The sequence below is a fragment of the Phalacrocorax aristotelis genome, chromosome 3 (assembly GCF_949628215.1).
Source record: "Phalacrocorax aristotelis chromosome 3, bGulAri2.1, whole genome shotgun sequence".
Lineage (NCBI taxonomy): Eukaryota > Metazoa > Chordata > Aves > Suliformes > Phalacrocoracidae > Phalacrocorax > Phalacrocorax aristotelis.
This window is the reverse complement of record NC_134278.1, coordinates 99,712,651-99,729,496: the sequence shown is the minus strand read 5'-3', so window position 1 is coordinate 99,729,496 and position 16,846 is coordinate 99,712,651. Positions and strand designations below refer to the sequence as shown.

The 16,846-nt window shown below is 46.8% G+C and overlaps 1 protein-coding gene across 1 annotated transcript in view; it reads left to right on the top strand.

Annotated features, from left to right (window-relative positions):
* GALNT14 (polypeptide N-acetylgalactosaminyltransferase 14) overlaps nt 1-16,846 on the top strand; it is a 105,156-nt gene that overhangs the window by 48,091 nt on the left and 40,219 nt on the right. The window contains exon 3 of the mRNA XM_075088701.1: nt 11,438-11,536. Coding sequence (XP_074944802.1) covers nt 11,438-11,536 — 99 coding nt within the window. The remainder of the gene's footprint in view (nt 1-11,437; nt 11,537-16,846) is intronic.

The following is a 16,846-nucleotide window of genomic DNA, read 5'->3' as shown; positions in this document are numbered from 1 at the left end:
CCCTGTTGGTTTTGGAGGTGTTATGTCTTCCTCACCCTGGCAGCGCAGTGGCTCCCCTCAGGTTTTTGACTGCAGCTCAACTAGTCCCAGGTTGTGAACTGTACCCTGGAGTCATGGGCTCTGACACTGGATGTTCGCAGCCACCAGGTGGGGCAGGATCTGATGTGCCATGAGATGGCCCAGTTTTGTATCTCAAGGGGCTGCCTAGAGAAAGGCAGGCTGAGGTGCTTTAATTAAAAATGGTACTGGGAAGGGATGCGGGGGGAGGCTAGTGTTCTTCAGGAGCAGGGTTGATTGTGTCTCAATCATGGATGCTGTCAGGAAATGGCAACTGTGATGGTACTTAGACTGCAGCAGTGGATTTGCAGTCCTATTCCTCCCCCTCCTTTTCTTTTTCTTGAGTGAGAAGGATGAGGGTGACTGTTGGGAAGGAGTTGAGGAGTGAGCTAGACTGTATGAGGAGCCGATGGAAATGTATAGGCGGGTGTTTTGAATGCAGGAGGATATGTCAGTTAAGTGGCTGTGTTACTAATTTTTTTTCTGGAGGGCAAAGCCAGTTATATCTGAAAGAGCTGTGCTAGGAGTGTGAGTTACGGTACTTGTCTGCGCAGCAAGCAGAAATGATTTCTGAGCTGTGTTCTCAGCTAAAAGGTGTCTGCAGGGCAAAGGGGATCAGCAGTTCCGGTACTGGGGGAGCCCGTAGGACCTTGGTGTCTCGGAGCCCAGCTCCTGGCAGTGAGGGTGACTCTGGACTGTTCCAGCAAACACCATGGTGTAACATTACATTTCCTACGTGCTGTGTTTTGTTTCTCCAAATAGTCACTTGTTCCAGCCCCACAGTGCCTTGCTGGATAGGAGGAGAATCCATACGGGACAGGCATCCTCCCAAGAGTCCTAGGAACTCACTCAGGAGCAGCAGGCACAGCCTCCATCCTAGCTGTCTCCTCCCTGGAGGAGAACACGTCTTTTGTTTGGACTGATGTTTTGCTTGCCAAAAGTTGCTGTTTCAGAGAGGAAAAAAAGATGAAAAATATTTCTCCCTGCTCTTGAAGTGATATATTTCCTTCACCTAAGTTATTTTGGTTTTGTTTCCCCCTGAGAGTTTTGATTTCATTTTGGAAATTCCCCACCCACCCGTCCATTGCATTTTGCCAAGAAAAACGCATGCACAAAATATGTCTGGGTTGATCTGAAATTACTCTTCTCTCACCCTTTTCCAGTTTGTCCATTTACTCTGCTTGCATCCCAGCCCTGTTCTTAGCAGTCTTATGGGGAGAGGTTGTGTGCTGTACTCCCCGATGAGGACTGCTGTGCAAGCAATGGGGGGAGTTTCTCCTCTGCAGTCCCTGTGGGAATTTGCTTCAGCAGTCGGTTCCCCCCATGAGAGCAGGTTTGTTGTTGGGATGGAAGAGTTGGGGGAGCCCTTGGGGTTTCCCTCTTATTGTGAAGACCGAAGCATTGGAGCAAGGAGAGAAGAGACTGCCCCAGAGCTGGCACCGGCAGCAGTGCCTGGGGAGAAGGGGTTTGGACTGCTGCTCTGGTGCCGGAGCTGTGAACCTCTTGACTGAGTCACAGTGCCTTGGTTTAAAGCATCCCCTGTACCTGAGGGGATAGACTAGGATGAGCAGAATATGTACTGCCTTTAGAGCAGGGTTTTGCCTCTGTTAATATTCTATGTCAGGTTAGTTTGTGTTGAGAAGTAACTGCTGGTTAGATGTACTGTTAGCCCAGTGTTGAGAAGCTGTCTATCCATCAGTGTCACGTGTCTCTCTCCAGCCTCCAGTCTCTTGCTCAGTCCCGTGGGAAACAGCAGAGCTAGTACTGCCAGGGCTAATTATTCCTCAAGATAGAAGACATGTGATAAAATATTAACCTTTTTCAAAAACAGAGCCCCAGTTAATTAGCTCCACTTCTGCGACACATTCACCCAGAGATAAAAGCTCATTCCCCAGATATCTGTCTGTGGCACAGTGATCTTTCTGCATGTCCCTGTCACGATGGGGGATGGGGAGGGTGGAGAGCTGGGTATTTAATAAAAGACAACGACCTGCCAGTCGCTGCGTCCTGAAGATGAACCACTCCGTTTCAAGGTGAGCAGCATGCGGACATAGGCGCTGCTGCTGCTTTCGTTTGAGACACTAAAGCTGGAAATGGAGATGGAGCAGGTGGTGGGATCTGCTCTGCTCCCCACACCTGGGTTATGTCAGTGTTGTCAATGGCACATCTCTGGAGCCTGAATTTGGGGGCTGTGCGGGTGAACAGCACTCTGTAGAGCTGAGGGAATAACTGTGTTTCTGTTCTTTGGTTATTTAAGAAAAAGAAAAGCCAAGAGTTAGCAATTTCAGGATAAACCAAAAGCAAAACTCTCAGTGAATGTAAGAGTAAAAATACAGGAAAACTTAAGGCCAAAGAGATCTGTTTTTCTCATCCTGAAAAGGAAAAATTTCATTTAGATCTCAAATGGTTTTGACACTTCTAGCCATCTAAAAATGACAGGCTGTACTTAAAAGCAAGTTATTTTGAGTATCAGATGAAAAGTACACGTTGGGCTCCTCTGGAACAAATGATGTGCTGGAGTGGAAGTGATGCCGCGATGCATGTCGGCAGCTGCAGGAACCGCCAGTGGGAGGGCGTGGTATCACTGTGGCGATTGCTGCACCAGGGGAACAGCTTCTCTGATAGACCAGGATTGACCACAGCCCCAGCCATGGCCCTCAGGATGGGTGTGCCAACACCGGTCAACCCATGGAAGCATCAGGTCTCCTCTATAAACTCTATGTGCCCCCTTCCCTTCAAAAGACAGAGAGGATCCTGGGGTTTTTATAGGGAAGATAAATCCTTGATTGCCTCAGTGCCCATCGCAGAGAGTGGTGTGGCACCCTCCTGAACCATACGGGGGTCTGCTGATGACTTCATGATGGACATCATTTAATCACAAGCGCTTTGGCATTCCCGGGGTGCCATTGATCACTCTGCTAGAGCCATCCTCTGCCTTTGACTGCTATAATATATTGACCACTTGTCTTATAGTTATTACGTGCCATCGATTACTTTGATAACTTGCTCCAAGTAATTCTGACAGAATGAAGTTGTTTGTTTAACTTTAGTGCTTGTCTCAGAATTTCTATTGACCCAGTATGTTTGCGTAGGTTGAAATCTAAGTTGAGTATTAGTAAGCAATGGAACTAATTTTCCAAGGCTTGCTACTACTGGTAATTAAGGCTATGAGACAATTTCTTCCATCAAACTCTCGTTTGTTTGTTCAGCTACCTAGCACCTTAACGCTCTACACCATCAACTGTAGCAGAAGGGTGACCACAGGCAATGTTTCGGGGCCGTTTGGGTGGATTTTTGCTGTAAACACTGCAGATTCCTGCTTGCTTAAAGTGCTTTTGAGCTGTCACAGTGTAGATTTGGGCTTTTCCTTCTCCAGTTATGACTAAGGAGATGTTGTGGGGATGGGGACTTTCTACACTTCCTCTGCTTTGATTTGCCATTGGTGCCAGAAAGCTCTGGTCAGAAAGTGTCCTCCCTAATGAATCTTTAAATCTGTGGTTCTGACCCTCTGGAATATAATTCCAGTTTGTCCTGGCTTCTAAAGATCTTTCCAGGAAGGTGCAGGGTGCCAGATTTTGCTTTTGCTTTCACCAAGTGAAAACCTTTGATGTCAGCTCTGGTATTCCAGTAAAACTGGCATCAGAAATTTGTCCACATTTTAAAATTCTACTGAAGACAAAGAAGGTTGTTTTTGTTTTGTTTTCTTCACTTTTGTTGGCTCCTTTTTCTTTTTGCCTCAGTTCTGAGGAAGGAAGGGTGGGGGGAGTCAAGAAGCAAGACAGACCCTGAGTCTGTGTGGAGGGCCCTAGAAGTCTGAATTATTCATGAGCTGCTTTGAAAATCAAGACACACAATCTGGTTTAACTTGTTTTTAAATGCAGCCATGCTATTCTCTCCTTGCTTTTTAGTAGGTTCTGTTTTTTTCCCCTTCCCTTTTCCAGAGACAAAAATCCAGCAAATGTTTAATAAATTATAAATGCATCATCACATCAATTTTGAGGTTCACAGGCAGCAGCACGTCATGTACACGGAAGGTTATTTTTGCTTTCTTGCATTTCCTCCTTTTTTCAAATTTAGCTGTTTGATTAATTTTTTAGATATCTATCTTGCAGGGAAAAGAAAGAAAGAGAGAGACTGAAAGAGACAGTGAGTTAGAGGAAATAGTAATTGTACACTAGTCAAACATAGCACCATTTCAATTTCCAGAAGCTGTGTAGAAAAATGTCCTTGGTCAACCCAAGAAGGCTGACCTTCTCGGGTCAACCTGCAGTTGAGCTGAACCCGGGTTCCTGTCATGCCCAGTATATTAACTGGGGGGAGCCGGCCGGGGGGACAGGTAGCAATCGTGCCATGGGGACCGTCAGCATCGGTTGGCGGGTGGTGAGCAGTTGCATCACTTGTTGTTTGGATTTTTTGTTTTTCCTTCTCCCGAGGGTTCATCTCGCTCTCTCTCTCTCGTTATTTTATTTTTCATTATATTACTATTATTATTGTTATTGTTATTACTGTTTTATTTTAATTATTAAACTCTTTTTATCTCAACCCACGAGTTTTCTTACTTTGGCCCTTCTGATTCTCTTCCCCATCCCACAGGGTTGGGGGGAGTGAGTGAGTGAGTGGCTGTGTGGTACTTAGTTGCTGACTGGGGCTAAACCACAACAAATCCCAACAGCCACTGCTCATCCTACTGTGTTACAAAGGTCACATACATGCGCTGAGCAGCGACGTTTGTGATCAGATTGTGCTGTATCCTAGTGGTGTGGTCAGCATCAAAGCTCTTAGTGTTATGGAGGAAACCCCAGAGCTTTCTCAGGAGGTCTTTGTCTCAGGCACAACCCCAAGTGCAGGATGTGCAAGCAGCCTGCTCACTGCTAGCAGCCATCCCCTGGCATGGCCCTGGGTGCCAGCCAGTGCAGGCAGTGCATGGTGGTGCTGGAGACATGCAGTAAGGCAGACTATGGTCAGCTCTCCGTTCAGCAGCCTCATCCTGATTGATGGGGTGCAATGCATACCCACAGAAGGAGGAGGAGATGCTGGCATATCTTGGGAAGGTCTCTCAAAGCTGAGTGACAAAATATTGAGGTAACGTGCAGGAAGGATGACTTGGGAAGAGCCAAGAAGAACTGAGGGTGGTAACAGGAGGTAAATGTCATGAAGGAGGCCACTGACCCCTCTGTGTGCCCTGGTCATGCAAATACTGAATTGTCATATCCTGTTTATATTGTTGTATGAGTCTGATGCATTGTAACATGAAGAGCGCTTCTTGAATTTTCTGTCTCTGGAGGGCATAAAGTAATGATTTTTTGAAAGTGTGTCAGACACTTTCAGACACTTTGTCTGTGCTGTCAGACACAAGTCACTGGGCTTAATGCATGGATAACTGAGATATGCACAGATAACTGGGAAAAATGCCAGAGACCCTGTTTCCCAGACATCAGGTGAGACAGTGCATGGTCCTGTCCAGCAGAAAGCTCTATGAACTCATTAGCTTCCATATGAGTTGGCACATACATGGCAATATAGCTCTAAATCACAACATGTCCATGGTCCCTATTTTTAGATTATTTTAATGGAATTCACCTGTAATTTTGCTCCAGCTACAAGACAGGGTTTAGGCACAATGGTCTCCCACTGGCTGGGGTTTATGCCACCGTGAGAGGTTGTGCTGAGAGGCATGACCAAGGTGCCTGCATGTCCTGCCATCCCTACAGGCAGGCAGAGCCTGGGCACCCTTGCTACTGGCTTCATCAAGGCAGCTGGGGCTCTAATCTCTTTCCTCCCACTAGTGACTGTTTGCTTGCCTGTGGTGGGTGTCGTCTTTGCTCCCTAGAGCAGTAACTTTAATTTTCCTCCAAGGGAGTAATTTTTCACGCCTGCTTGTTTGTCAAGACTTGCTCCAGTTTCCTCTGGCGTCCTGGAGAGAGGAATTGCAGTGACTACACCAAGGATGCCTGGCCACAATAGCTAGGTGAAGTAGCTCAACACAGAGAGTGCTGAGCTAGTTTTCACGATAAGAAAGAAAAATGGTAAAAGAAAGCTTTCCTTGTTTTTATTTCCTGGACTGCCCCCCATTTCCAGAAGCGGACTGGCTCCAGGCCATTTGGTAAGGTACAGACATATTTTCAGTATCTCTGGTCTTTCTCCTCTATTTTCCTGCCATTCTGTCTCTCCAGCTGGGTCTGGGATGACATCAAGATCCCTGGGACATAGTCATTGACTGACTGGTGTATAGCCTGGGCAAAGCTGTAGAGGCTTCTCGCAGGCATGGATGACTTGGTCCAGCCCAAGGCCAGGCTAGAGCAAAGACTTGCTCTGGTCCTGACTGGCTGAGTCCCTTCAGAGGTGTGCACCAGGCTGGCAAGGTCTCTTCTTCCAGCATGGATATGAGCTGAAAGCTTTGATGTTAGTATTAACTCTTCCTAGAAGTTGCTGTGGAGATTTGTGTAATTTAGTTCACTTTTTCTGTGCACTAAAAGGACTTTTAATGTTTCTCCCCCTTTCTCCACCAAGTTCTTCTCTGCTTCCAGTGGAGCATCCAAATCTATAACATGCAACTCATGATATTTGCACTGTTGTGGTGTGACTCTTCACATGTCTTCACTCAAGAGAACCATCAAGCTTGGAGAGCTAGTCAGACTCAAGGAATATCATCTGAAACCCAAGTGCTTGTAGGGTTTGTCCATTGGTGGTGGTGTGAACCCATACTGTTTCGGATGACAGGTCCCTGTCCTCTGGGTAGATGTGAGAGGGAGAGCCCTGTTAGCACTGTGTAGAAACAAACCCAAATACTCTTGGTTTAGACGTGTGGTGACGAGACTGCTCTCCCACGTGTTTCCAAGGAGAAGAAAGGAGCCAGGAGGGAGTTGAAAGATGGTGTAGCTCTGATGAAGCTGGCTGTTCAAAATAAATACGCAGAGAGCACTTTGGAAGTGGTGAGCTGTGGTAAGGGAGAGCTTTGACTTCATGGAAAAACATTAAAAATTCACAGCAGAGCTGTTGGCAAGAGATGGCATCGAAGCAGAAAAGAGGAATGAAGACAAGCCTGGCAGGGGAAGCTGGAGTAGCAGGATAGGGATAATCATCTCTTGAAGGAAGTTAACAAGACCCAGGAGAGGGGGAGTGTGAGAGGTAGATTTCGGGAGACACAGTGCAGCTCTGCGGGCACATGATGGCAGATGTCAAGGAGAAAACACACTCTGGATGAGCCCAGGGGTGGACCCAGAGGTGTCAAGGAACAGGGTCCATCTCTGTTCACCATTGTGCTGTGTAGCAGTGTTTCCCAGCTGGGCTTCGGTTTGGTGAGGGGCGCTATGAGTTAAGTTTGCCATTTCAAATCTAAAACAGGTTGACATGCCCCAGGAATGGGTGTGCATTGCCCCATCAGGAGGACTTCTAGGGATGCAGGGGTGGCTGCGTGCAGAGGCCATCAGGGTGTGATAGCCCCTCATTCACCAAGAGCACAAGGGTCAAAGCAACCCAAGAAAAAAGTCTTTAGTGAGGGACTTCAGAGGCCTGTGAGGAACACTGGAGTGTCTAAAGCTTGGGACTTTGCGGGAGGGCTTTGCGATTCTGGTGATGAGTACAGGGCTCCGCCTGTGTGCTCCCTGTCCCCACAAACAGGCGCACCATAATATATCCCTGAGCTGTTAATGGCATACTCGGAACAAGGAGATGAGATGTGCTGCTCCTTCCACCCTGAAGGAAGTACGGCGAACAGCCAGTCCAGGCTGGGATTTTCCAAGGGTGATTCCTTAGATGTCTGCAGCTAGAATGCCCCTTTTATAACTTTCTGATTCTGAAATTATTTCAAATTTGAATGGGAAATAACCTTAAAACAGAAGAGTAAAACTTCCCAATAAATAAGAGTGTGATTTCTGGGTTTGCAGGAGGAAATAGTAATTGCTTCTCCAGCTGGATGCTCCCTCTAGGTTTTTTAGGGCAGGCCAGACTAGCTTCTGTCTTCTTTTGCCCCCCAGATGCTGTGAGCTGGTGGAGCAGCCCACGTTGCAGGCAGTTCAGCCTGGCAGTGCTCCTGCTAGCACTTGCTGTGCTAAGATTGCTCCCCCGTCCTGCTGCAAGGTTTCAAAGCATGAAACTGTAAATTACTTCAGCCAGTGAGTTTCAACACACTGCAAATAGAAGCAATGCAGTTATTACTTTTTTTTTTTTAATCTAAAAGAATACCCTCAAACTTTCATTGGTTTCCTGAAAATGTTGTGGGTGTTGTTTTTGGTTTTTTGCTGTTGGCAATTGGGTGACCTATGAAATACCATAAGCAGCACAAAATGTTTATCCAGTGACAGCCTGAGGTAGCATAGGCAGCTCTTAGTGGGTTTATTTTCATTATTACAGCAATTTTAGGGCTGCATGCTGCAATTTTCACTTGCAGTGAGGTATTAAATTGAAATTACCCCAGATGTAATTGTCACACAAAATAATTCTGGACATGCTGGATTTAATGCTTTTCCAAGCTGTGGTTTTTATTACCCAAGCAAGTGCCAAAAAACACTTGTAGTCAACAACTTAAACTGAAATCTGCCTTCTGAGGAGCCAGGATGTTTAAGCTGCAGTTACACTGAGGGGGGAAGGAAAAAAAAAAAAAAGGGATCAACTGGAGGAAAGTTTGGGAGGGCTCCTTAAAGAAGGGCCCAGGAATAAAAACCTGGGCAAGGACAGAGTCAGGGCCACACAGGGACCCCGAGGAGCCCTGGCAGATGCAGCAGCTCAGCCTAACCCTTTGTGGGCTGGTTTTGGGGCAGCGGGTGCCACCTGCGGTGCAGGGCTGGTCACAGAGGCGAGGCGAGGTTGGGGTGCTGCCAGGTCCCTGTCCACTCCGTAGCGGCAGTGCTACATTTTTGGGATGTGAGCCTTATTATACAGAAGTTAGGGGTGAGTCACAGAGCCAGTGACCAAGCTCTGGAGGCGCTCATATATGATGTTTCAGTGTTTTCCTCATGCATGTTGTCTAATTAGGCTGATCAGGTGCATAGACACCTGGAGTTCTAAAATCAAATTGTTGTCACGCACAAGAAGCCTTTCTCACAGCACTGGCAGACCCAGCCAGTGTGCAATACCCCTGGCACTACCACTGGTGGGTGATACAGCATGTATCCACTGCAACTTTATTTATTAGCTTCTTAACTATTGTAATAACATAAGTATTGATGACTTTGTATTTTCTGCCCTCTTTTCATTCTTTTCCAGAAATAGCTTCCCTTGTTTGCACCACCCAACCCCTCCTGATGCCGTGCTGAAAGTGGGTGGAAGGACACGCATCTGGGAATGGTTAGGACATAATGGTGTATAAATAGCACAGGGAGAGCAATCGTTGTAGTCTGTCCCTGCAGCTCTGCAAAGCAAGCGAGAGCTGAGCCTGAGTGTGGCAAACCAGGCACCAAGCAGCAGCAGCAGCATCTTCTTTCTCATATCAGCTTGGGAAAGCTCAGTTGAAGTTGGTTCCTGGATGATGCAAGGCGCCACAGCGACCCAGCTGAGCAGCTCGGGGCACGACCTAGTGCTGTTTAGTAATTCAGAAACCCTCGGCTTTCAGCATCCCTGAGATGTAACTTAGATGAATGAGGGTATTGTCTCACAGGGCAATGTCACTGAATTTTCTCCTGCATGAGGAGTAGCTGTGCAACTTCGGTGTCCTTTGAGGACAGACCTAGAATTAGAACTGGTTGAATGATGTATTTTGGGGGTTGGTGATTATGCTGCAAGAACATGGTAGTAATGAGAAATCTGCTTTGGTCAAGTTGAGGCAGGACTTGGGAAAGGTTTTGGTGAGAGAAGGCAGCAACAGATTTAATGTAAGCTTGCAAATATTTTGTCCCATCCAAGATGTCATTTTTTTCCTTACCTTTGGAATTATTTCACCTGCCACATGCCCTTTTTTCCTTTTATTTAGGTCATTTTGTAAATAATCAGAAATGTAATTTCAAAATGAAAAGGTGAAAAACCACATTAAAAATAATACCTCAAGCTTTTTGGCATTTCTGAGGTGCAACATACCATGCTGATAGCATAAACCATCAATATTTCACTACTGTTACTTGCTTTCTCCTCCCCATCCCCACCTTAATTTTTCCATCTGTTTTTACTTCACCTTGCAAAGCGTGGTCCAGAGCTTTGGGGGAGCAAACTGATGGTTTCTTGAAAGAGTGGTTGCTCGGTTCTCTTTCCTGCTTCATTTGAGGATGGTAGTTGTAGCACCTGGGCAGTGACACAAGAGAGGGGAGTGCCATGTGTATGGGAAGGCGTGCGATGGCTGTGATGGGGAGCTCCTCAGGCTGGTCACAGGGTGCCATCCTGCCACTGGCATGTCATCTTAAGTCCATCACATGGTCTGACAGGGAATTAGAAAGAGTAGCACAGATGTAAGAGGTGTATCTGGTTTCCTGAGCTAGGATTATGTTGGTGTCGGTCTATAAAAGCAACAAATTTCATCAGCTAAAAGTCAAAGTAATTACAGAGTCTACGATGTTTCCCCTTGGTAAGGAGGCAGCAGGGGCTGTGGTTGCAGCTGTGGGTTTTCACCTTCTGCAGGCTGGCTTGGAAAGTGTTAAATCCCAATCTTCCCTGTAGTCAGGTTATGCCATTAAGGCAAAACGAATAAGGAAACAATCAATTTAGAAACAGGGCTTGGTTTACCTTGTGGCTGCCTGGTGGAAATTGCAGCCTCGGGAGCTGGGAGTGAGGCAGTTTGGAGCTGGAGCTTCAGTGATGCTCTTACCTCTGCTGGTGCCACCAGCCAGGTGGGTACAAGAGTGCTTGGGCCCCTGCCTCAATTTAAGAAAGAAAAAAGCCTCAGCACGATAGCCCAGTACTTCTGGAATGTCACCAAAAGCCCCGTGAAGCTGACAGAGCCACTGAGGCAGCATAAGATTTGCAGCTGGCCTTCTGCAGGTACCTCACCTGTGCCTTACCTTTGGCATGAAGGACCCATTTCGGATCCCATTATGCTAATGTCAGTGAGGAGTATCCTTACTGAAGGTGGTGGTGCCCTAACTAATACAAAAAGGGAGAGGAGGGCATTTATCTTCCCACTACCTGTTGGTGGGGAGGCTGTTGGTACCAGGAGGGTGTGCTAGCTGGGAAGGAATGGCTAGAGAAAAGGGCTGCAGGCTGGGTGCCTCCTTTCTCATCCCTTCCTATTAATGACAGTTAAGCTCTTTTTCCTGCTTTAATTCTCAGTGACTTACTTGGCAGTTTCTTGACTCCTTCAGAAAGGATTCACACAGAAAACCTTTTTTTTTTTTTTTTTTTTTAATAGTAGCTGGGGGACCATCTACTGATGGAATCTGCTGCCTGCGTTAATGAAGTGAGCTCCCACTTTGAATTCCAGCACCTGAATGGCCTTTTCCTCTTTCTCCCTGCCCAGGTGTATGACTTTGCACTATCGCCAGGACCTCCCACCAACAAGCATTGTCATCACCTTCCACAATGAGGCCAGGTCGACCCTGCTAAGGACGATTAGGAGGTAAGAGCTCGCAGTCTGTTCTTAAGAAATGGTGAGTGGACTAGAAGTTTTCATGAATAAAGGCAGAATCTGTTTGCACACACCGCAGCAATGGGACCAGACCTACCAGCTAGGGTCTCAAATAATTACTGGGAGAAATTAGCGTGAAAGCTGGTCTCTTAGAAATAGGTTTTACAGTGGGATGCTCAGGAAAGTTTGCAGGGACAGTCTTGAGGGAGCAGCAGAAGATTAGACAGAGCCTGGAATAAGAGGTTTTATATCCAGCTGGGTATCAGTGCTCAGATGTATTTTGTCCCAGTACTCTAGAGACAGCTATTATTCTGCAGATGTCTGCTCTGGTACTGCTGTTTGAGCTTCTCCAGTGACCCATCAAGTGCCAGAAAGGCATGATAATTGAGAAGCTCTAATGGTGCACATGCAGACTAGATTTTCAAGGACGGTTTCTGTACTCCTCTGGATACACGGTGGAGCGCTCTGGGCATGTGGCCATTCCTTCATTTGTCGTTTTGTTTTTGGCTGTGTTTTGCTGTAGTGGATAGACTAAAGGCTTCATTTTCACCACAGGTTTTTAAAATCGGCATTTAATCCCAATGTGTGCCTTGAATCCACAAGTTCTCTTGTGGGAAGATTTAGTAAGGTAGTAAGGTGTGTCCACCGCATCTTTGAGGAGTCTATCTCCAGGTCTCATCTGGTGGGTTCCTCTGTAGCGAGCTTGGGCGTGCTTTGCTCTGTGCCAGCAATAAGTGGTTTGCAGGTGTGTCTCATGCCCACATAGTGAAGGTTTATGCCCTGATGCAAGCCTTGTCAGTTAAAGCCTGGCATTCCCAGGGACCCCTTGCCATCATTGGAACTGGTCAGACTGGGGTTGCTGGCTGTGGGGAGACTTCAGCTGTGCCCTGTTCGCCATCACATCCTTGCCAGGCTTTTCTCTGAAAACAGCATCCTTCCTCAGGTGAATGCACCCAGTGCCACAAGTGAGTTTGACAGTCCTGAAATTGAATTCCTGCTTTGCTTTATGGTTTAGTGCCCAATCCCATCTCCTTCGCTTCACACTTAGTAATCTATCACCACTTTCTCTCTCTAGGATGTGTGGATTTTGGGTGTGCATAACACCGACAGTTGGTGTTGGTGTACCACATCCTTGATCCTGGACCGTCTCTTTTATCTTTATAGTGCCTTGCATAGGCGTACCATTCTCCAAAACCCGTTGTAACAGAGATGGCAAGGCAAAGCCAAGTGCAGTCCTCTAGCCCCTGAGATATAGGATGCTGATAACATGTAAAGTGCAGGGATGGACTTTAATCTCATTTCTCCCCATGACTCAGCACTCAACTGTCCTGGCAAGTACGATCCTGAGTGATGTTGTCACATGAGAGATGTTAGACCCATGACGCAGCTCTTCTGCCTGGGTCCCCCGTATTCAGCTTCACTAGAGAACTGTGATGGCATGATTAGAAATACAGGTAGTTTGATTTTTTCCTTCTTCCTCTAGGATATTGTCCTCTGATGTTTCTGATTTCCAGCTATAAAAAGACTTTCTTCCCTGTTCCTCTTCTTTTCTTTGCTTGACTTGTTTAGTTGGCTTTACTGCCTTCTTATCTGGTTGCATGTGATTTCTACCACAGCTTTGCTCTTCCCTGTTCAGGTGCCCTGGCAATTCCAGCACTCGTGTTTGGTCTGTGGGGAGGTTTTTCCCAACTCATGGGCCCCTTGTGAGCCCTCTTTCCTGTAGGCTGATCTCCAAATTGTGCCAGAGCCCTGTGGAGCATCGCACTGAGCTGCACCACAGAGACAAGCCCGAGCAGTAAGGAATCGAGATAACAGCCTTGGGTCCCCATCTCCCCTGCTGATCCTTGGGCTGAGATCCTGAGCTCTCCTGAGCTGACCCTCCTTTTTTTGGTCTCCATGGTTTGGAGGTGACCTCCTTGCATCAGGGTTCACCATTTTCCTCCTGGATGCAGTACTTAGAGGCTTGCTTTGACCCAGCCGGTCCTTGGTGGCAAGTCGTGCTGGTGACGTGGCTCCTGCTCTGCTCTTCTCTGGCCACGGTTATGTGTGTATTGCCACCTCTGTGCCTGTTTTTTGACCAGTTGAGAGCTCATCTGTCTCTTCAGCCTCTGTAGGTTAATTTTCTATGCCTTCTGGCTGCTCTGTTTTTTCCCCCTTGCTCAACAAATGCTTAGTTTAATTAGATCTTTCAGATAACTCTGTCCCACGGTGGCTGTAACAACATGGATCATTTTCCATGGCCACTCAGAACAAACTCTGTCCTCCTGACACTGCTTTGTGCCTTTTGGAGCAGTCTGTGGCCAAGTGTCTCCATGCACTTTGAGCGCAGCGGTGAGTAAAATGGGCACCTCTTCTACCCTGTCCTCTGTAGTACACCTCCATGGTGTGTCTTGGTATAACCCAGTTGACAGATGGACGGACTGAGGAACAGAGTTGGTTTTTCTGTGGCTGGTGGAAGACTGGGTTGCAAACCTGGTTTCCTGAGTTCCAGCAAGTTGGGGTTTCCAGCCTCATTGCAAAATTAATGTTCTCATTTAACAGCCTGACAGGAGCAAGAAACAGGACAAAGGGACAGTGCTTGGCTTGTCCAAAGCCATGGGGCAATGGAGCATTGCCCCTCCAAAGGGAGCACTTCTTACAGGACCAGATGTAAACACAGAGGGGTGACAGAGGAAAATGCTGGTGAGGGTACCCTATAGAAGAAGATGAAATCAGCTCTTGCAGAAGGGACCATGTACATGATGAGCAGGAGGGATTTTGCTACTCCTACACTTTTCCTAGGTGCTTGAGAGCTTTAATGCTCACTGAGTGCTAAGGCTGAGCTGTACTGCAGGCTCAGTGTATTGTGTTTGGCTCTTGGTGTGGATGTGAGTGCTCTGACCCGTGAATCAGAGACACCAGTACGTGGCCTCCGCAGTACCCCTTATGCAAGTCACATTGCAGGCATTTGTGACAGTTTGTTTATGAACAATTTGTGTCAGAGCTATTGAGAAAAGCTAGTGGACTGTGTTGAATAATTAATTCATTTAAAAGTTTCACGATCTTTTCTCTGACCATTTGCCAGCTGGAAGAAAAGGAGGAGGAAAAAAAAAAGAAAAGCTCAATTAATCGAATGCCCAAATCTCTGCAAATGATGTAGTCAGCATCTATAAATGTGTAACTATGCTTGTGAATACGTACAAGTGTCTAGGTAGTAGGGAATGGGTGTCGTGAGAAATGGAAATAGAAAAGGGGAGAAGAGGCCAGAAAAGAGGAGATGGTGAATAGCAAAGTAGCTCCTGAGATTTTTTCTTCTTTTTTTTTTTTTTTTTTTTTAAATAGGCAGACAGTGAAGAAACTGCCGTCAGGTTGTTGTTTCAGACACTCGCTTTTTGAATGACCTTGGGCAAGTTTCTTATCCCTCTGTGGTTCAGTTTCACTCATTTCAAGCTCCAAGGCTCAGTGTATTAAAGAAGATGAGAGTCTCCAATGAGGATGGCACCATGCGAGTAAACCCAAGGAGGGAAGGCAGGAGCAAGGGAAAGAATAAGCAATACAATTTAAAAAAAAAATACAATTTTGTTCTTTCCTCTCTTTCCATCCTGTGCTAGCCTGGATTTAGGAAGAGAATCCAGCTCATTGCCCACCTCTAGCTACCCAGCTCCTCCAGTGGGAGAGCTTAAGGATATCCCCAAGGCCATAGCAGTCACTGGAGAAGGAGCAGCACAGCCAGGAAAGATGCACTCCTCATCACCTGGGGCTAGGCTGGGTGCTGGGGCTCTTAACAGTGATGGGTAGTAGTGCCTCCCCATTGTGTAATCCTGTGTGGTTAGGGGGATCAACTGCCTTGCTTATGAGAAAATCATCCTCGTTCCTTCTCATCCTTCCTCTGCAGGCATCAGCATGCTCATATGCTGAGATGCGGCCACTGCTGTGTGGGCAGTTGTGATTTCAGGGGTTGATGAGCTGCGGTATCCCCTGAAGAGGTCTGCAACGAGCCAGGCTTGGTGTATGCCCAATCCCTGGGGGTGTCCTTGGCAATGGTGGGTAGAGAAAGGCTGCCTGCCCTGGAGGCAGGGCTGGGGAGGCAGAACTGCAGGCAGCCTGGGGTGATGCCCTGCTCCGGGACCATCAGAGACCGTCGTGCTGTGACTTCCTCCAGCAAGGCAATTTTGGGAGCATGATGGCCAGTCAGCGCTGGTGCAGGCTGGACAGGAGAGGAGTGTAGGAGGTGTTGTGCCGGCAACCTGCCAGGCAGAGGGTGAAACAGTCCCATTTACTCTGCTGAGTGGTCTTTATTTATTTATTCTTCAAACTTGCAGCTGGGGAGCTCAGAACAGGTATAAGGAGACTTAATTATTTACCTCTCGCTGACAAACCAAAACATATCCTTTGGCAAAAGTCCTGATGCGAGTGCTGTGAATACCACATCAAATATTTAGATCATTAATTAGCAGGGAGAATATCACACCTTTCATTTTCCAGTGCTTGTAAGTAAGAGAAGTGATGTCCTGGACAGCCAGCACCTCACACCGTCCCCTCGTGCCACTACCTTGTCTGCATCCAGACACATCTGAGGCAGGGAAATGACAAAGCCGCATTCCTCTTTCCTTAGGCAGCCGTGGCACTGTATAGAGTCTGTGCCATAACTGAAACGAGGCTGATTAAAGAAGCAAAAACAAGCCAGGTGTTGCGCAGAAACTGTATAATTAGCACTTTGTGCTGACTATTTTTTTTATATCTTTTTTCTGCTTTTTGCTTAAACCCTGGACTCTTTTTTTCTTAATTTGCTAATCATCTCTCACGGTGACTAAGTACACAGCCCTCCGTGCGCTTTTACCTTTTGATGTTAACATAAGAGAACTCTTGAATTTCAAAGAGCTTGGTGGGTATTTGAAAGAATAAAATGCGAAAGCCGCAGCGTAATCAACGCTCATTATGGTTATTCTTGGTGTGATGTCTCTCTTCCTACATAATTAGCCATTTTGGGTTGTTGAAGCAGTTCATTTTGGCGGGCATTTTCGCTCTGCACTCTCAGTCTGATTTCGATAATTGTGACCCTTGGCCCTTTTGACACTTTATTATACACCCAAAGGTATTTTTTTCCCACCTAACAAGTCCCAGTACGTTGCCATGGAGAGAATTAGTAGGTTCATGAGTTCCTGAGGACCGATGTCCACAGTCACCTCTCCAAAGCAACTGGTATTCTGGGTGATGACCAAAAACATACTGACCTTTGGTCAGAAGATCTGAACTCCTCCCTGCAAACATTTTCCATGTCTTATGCATCAGGGTGACTTCTGCAGTGGTACTTATTTGGAG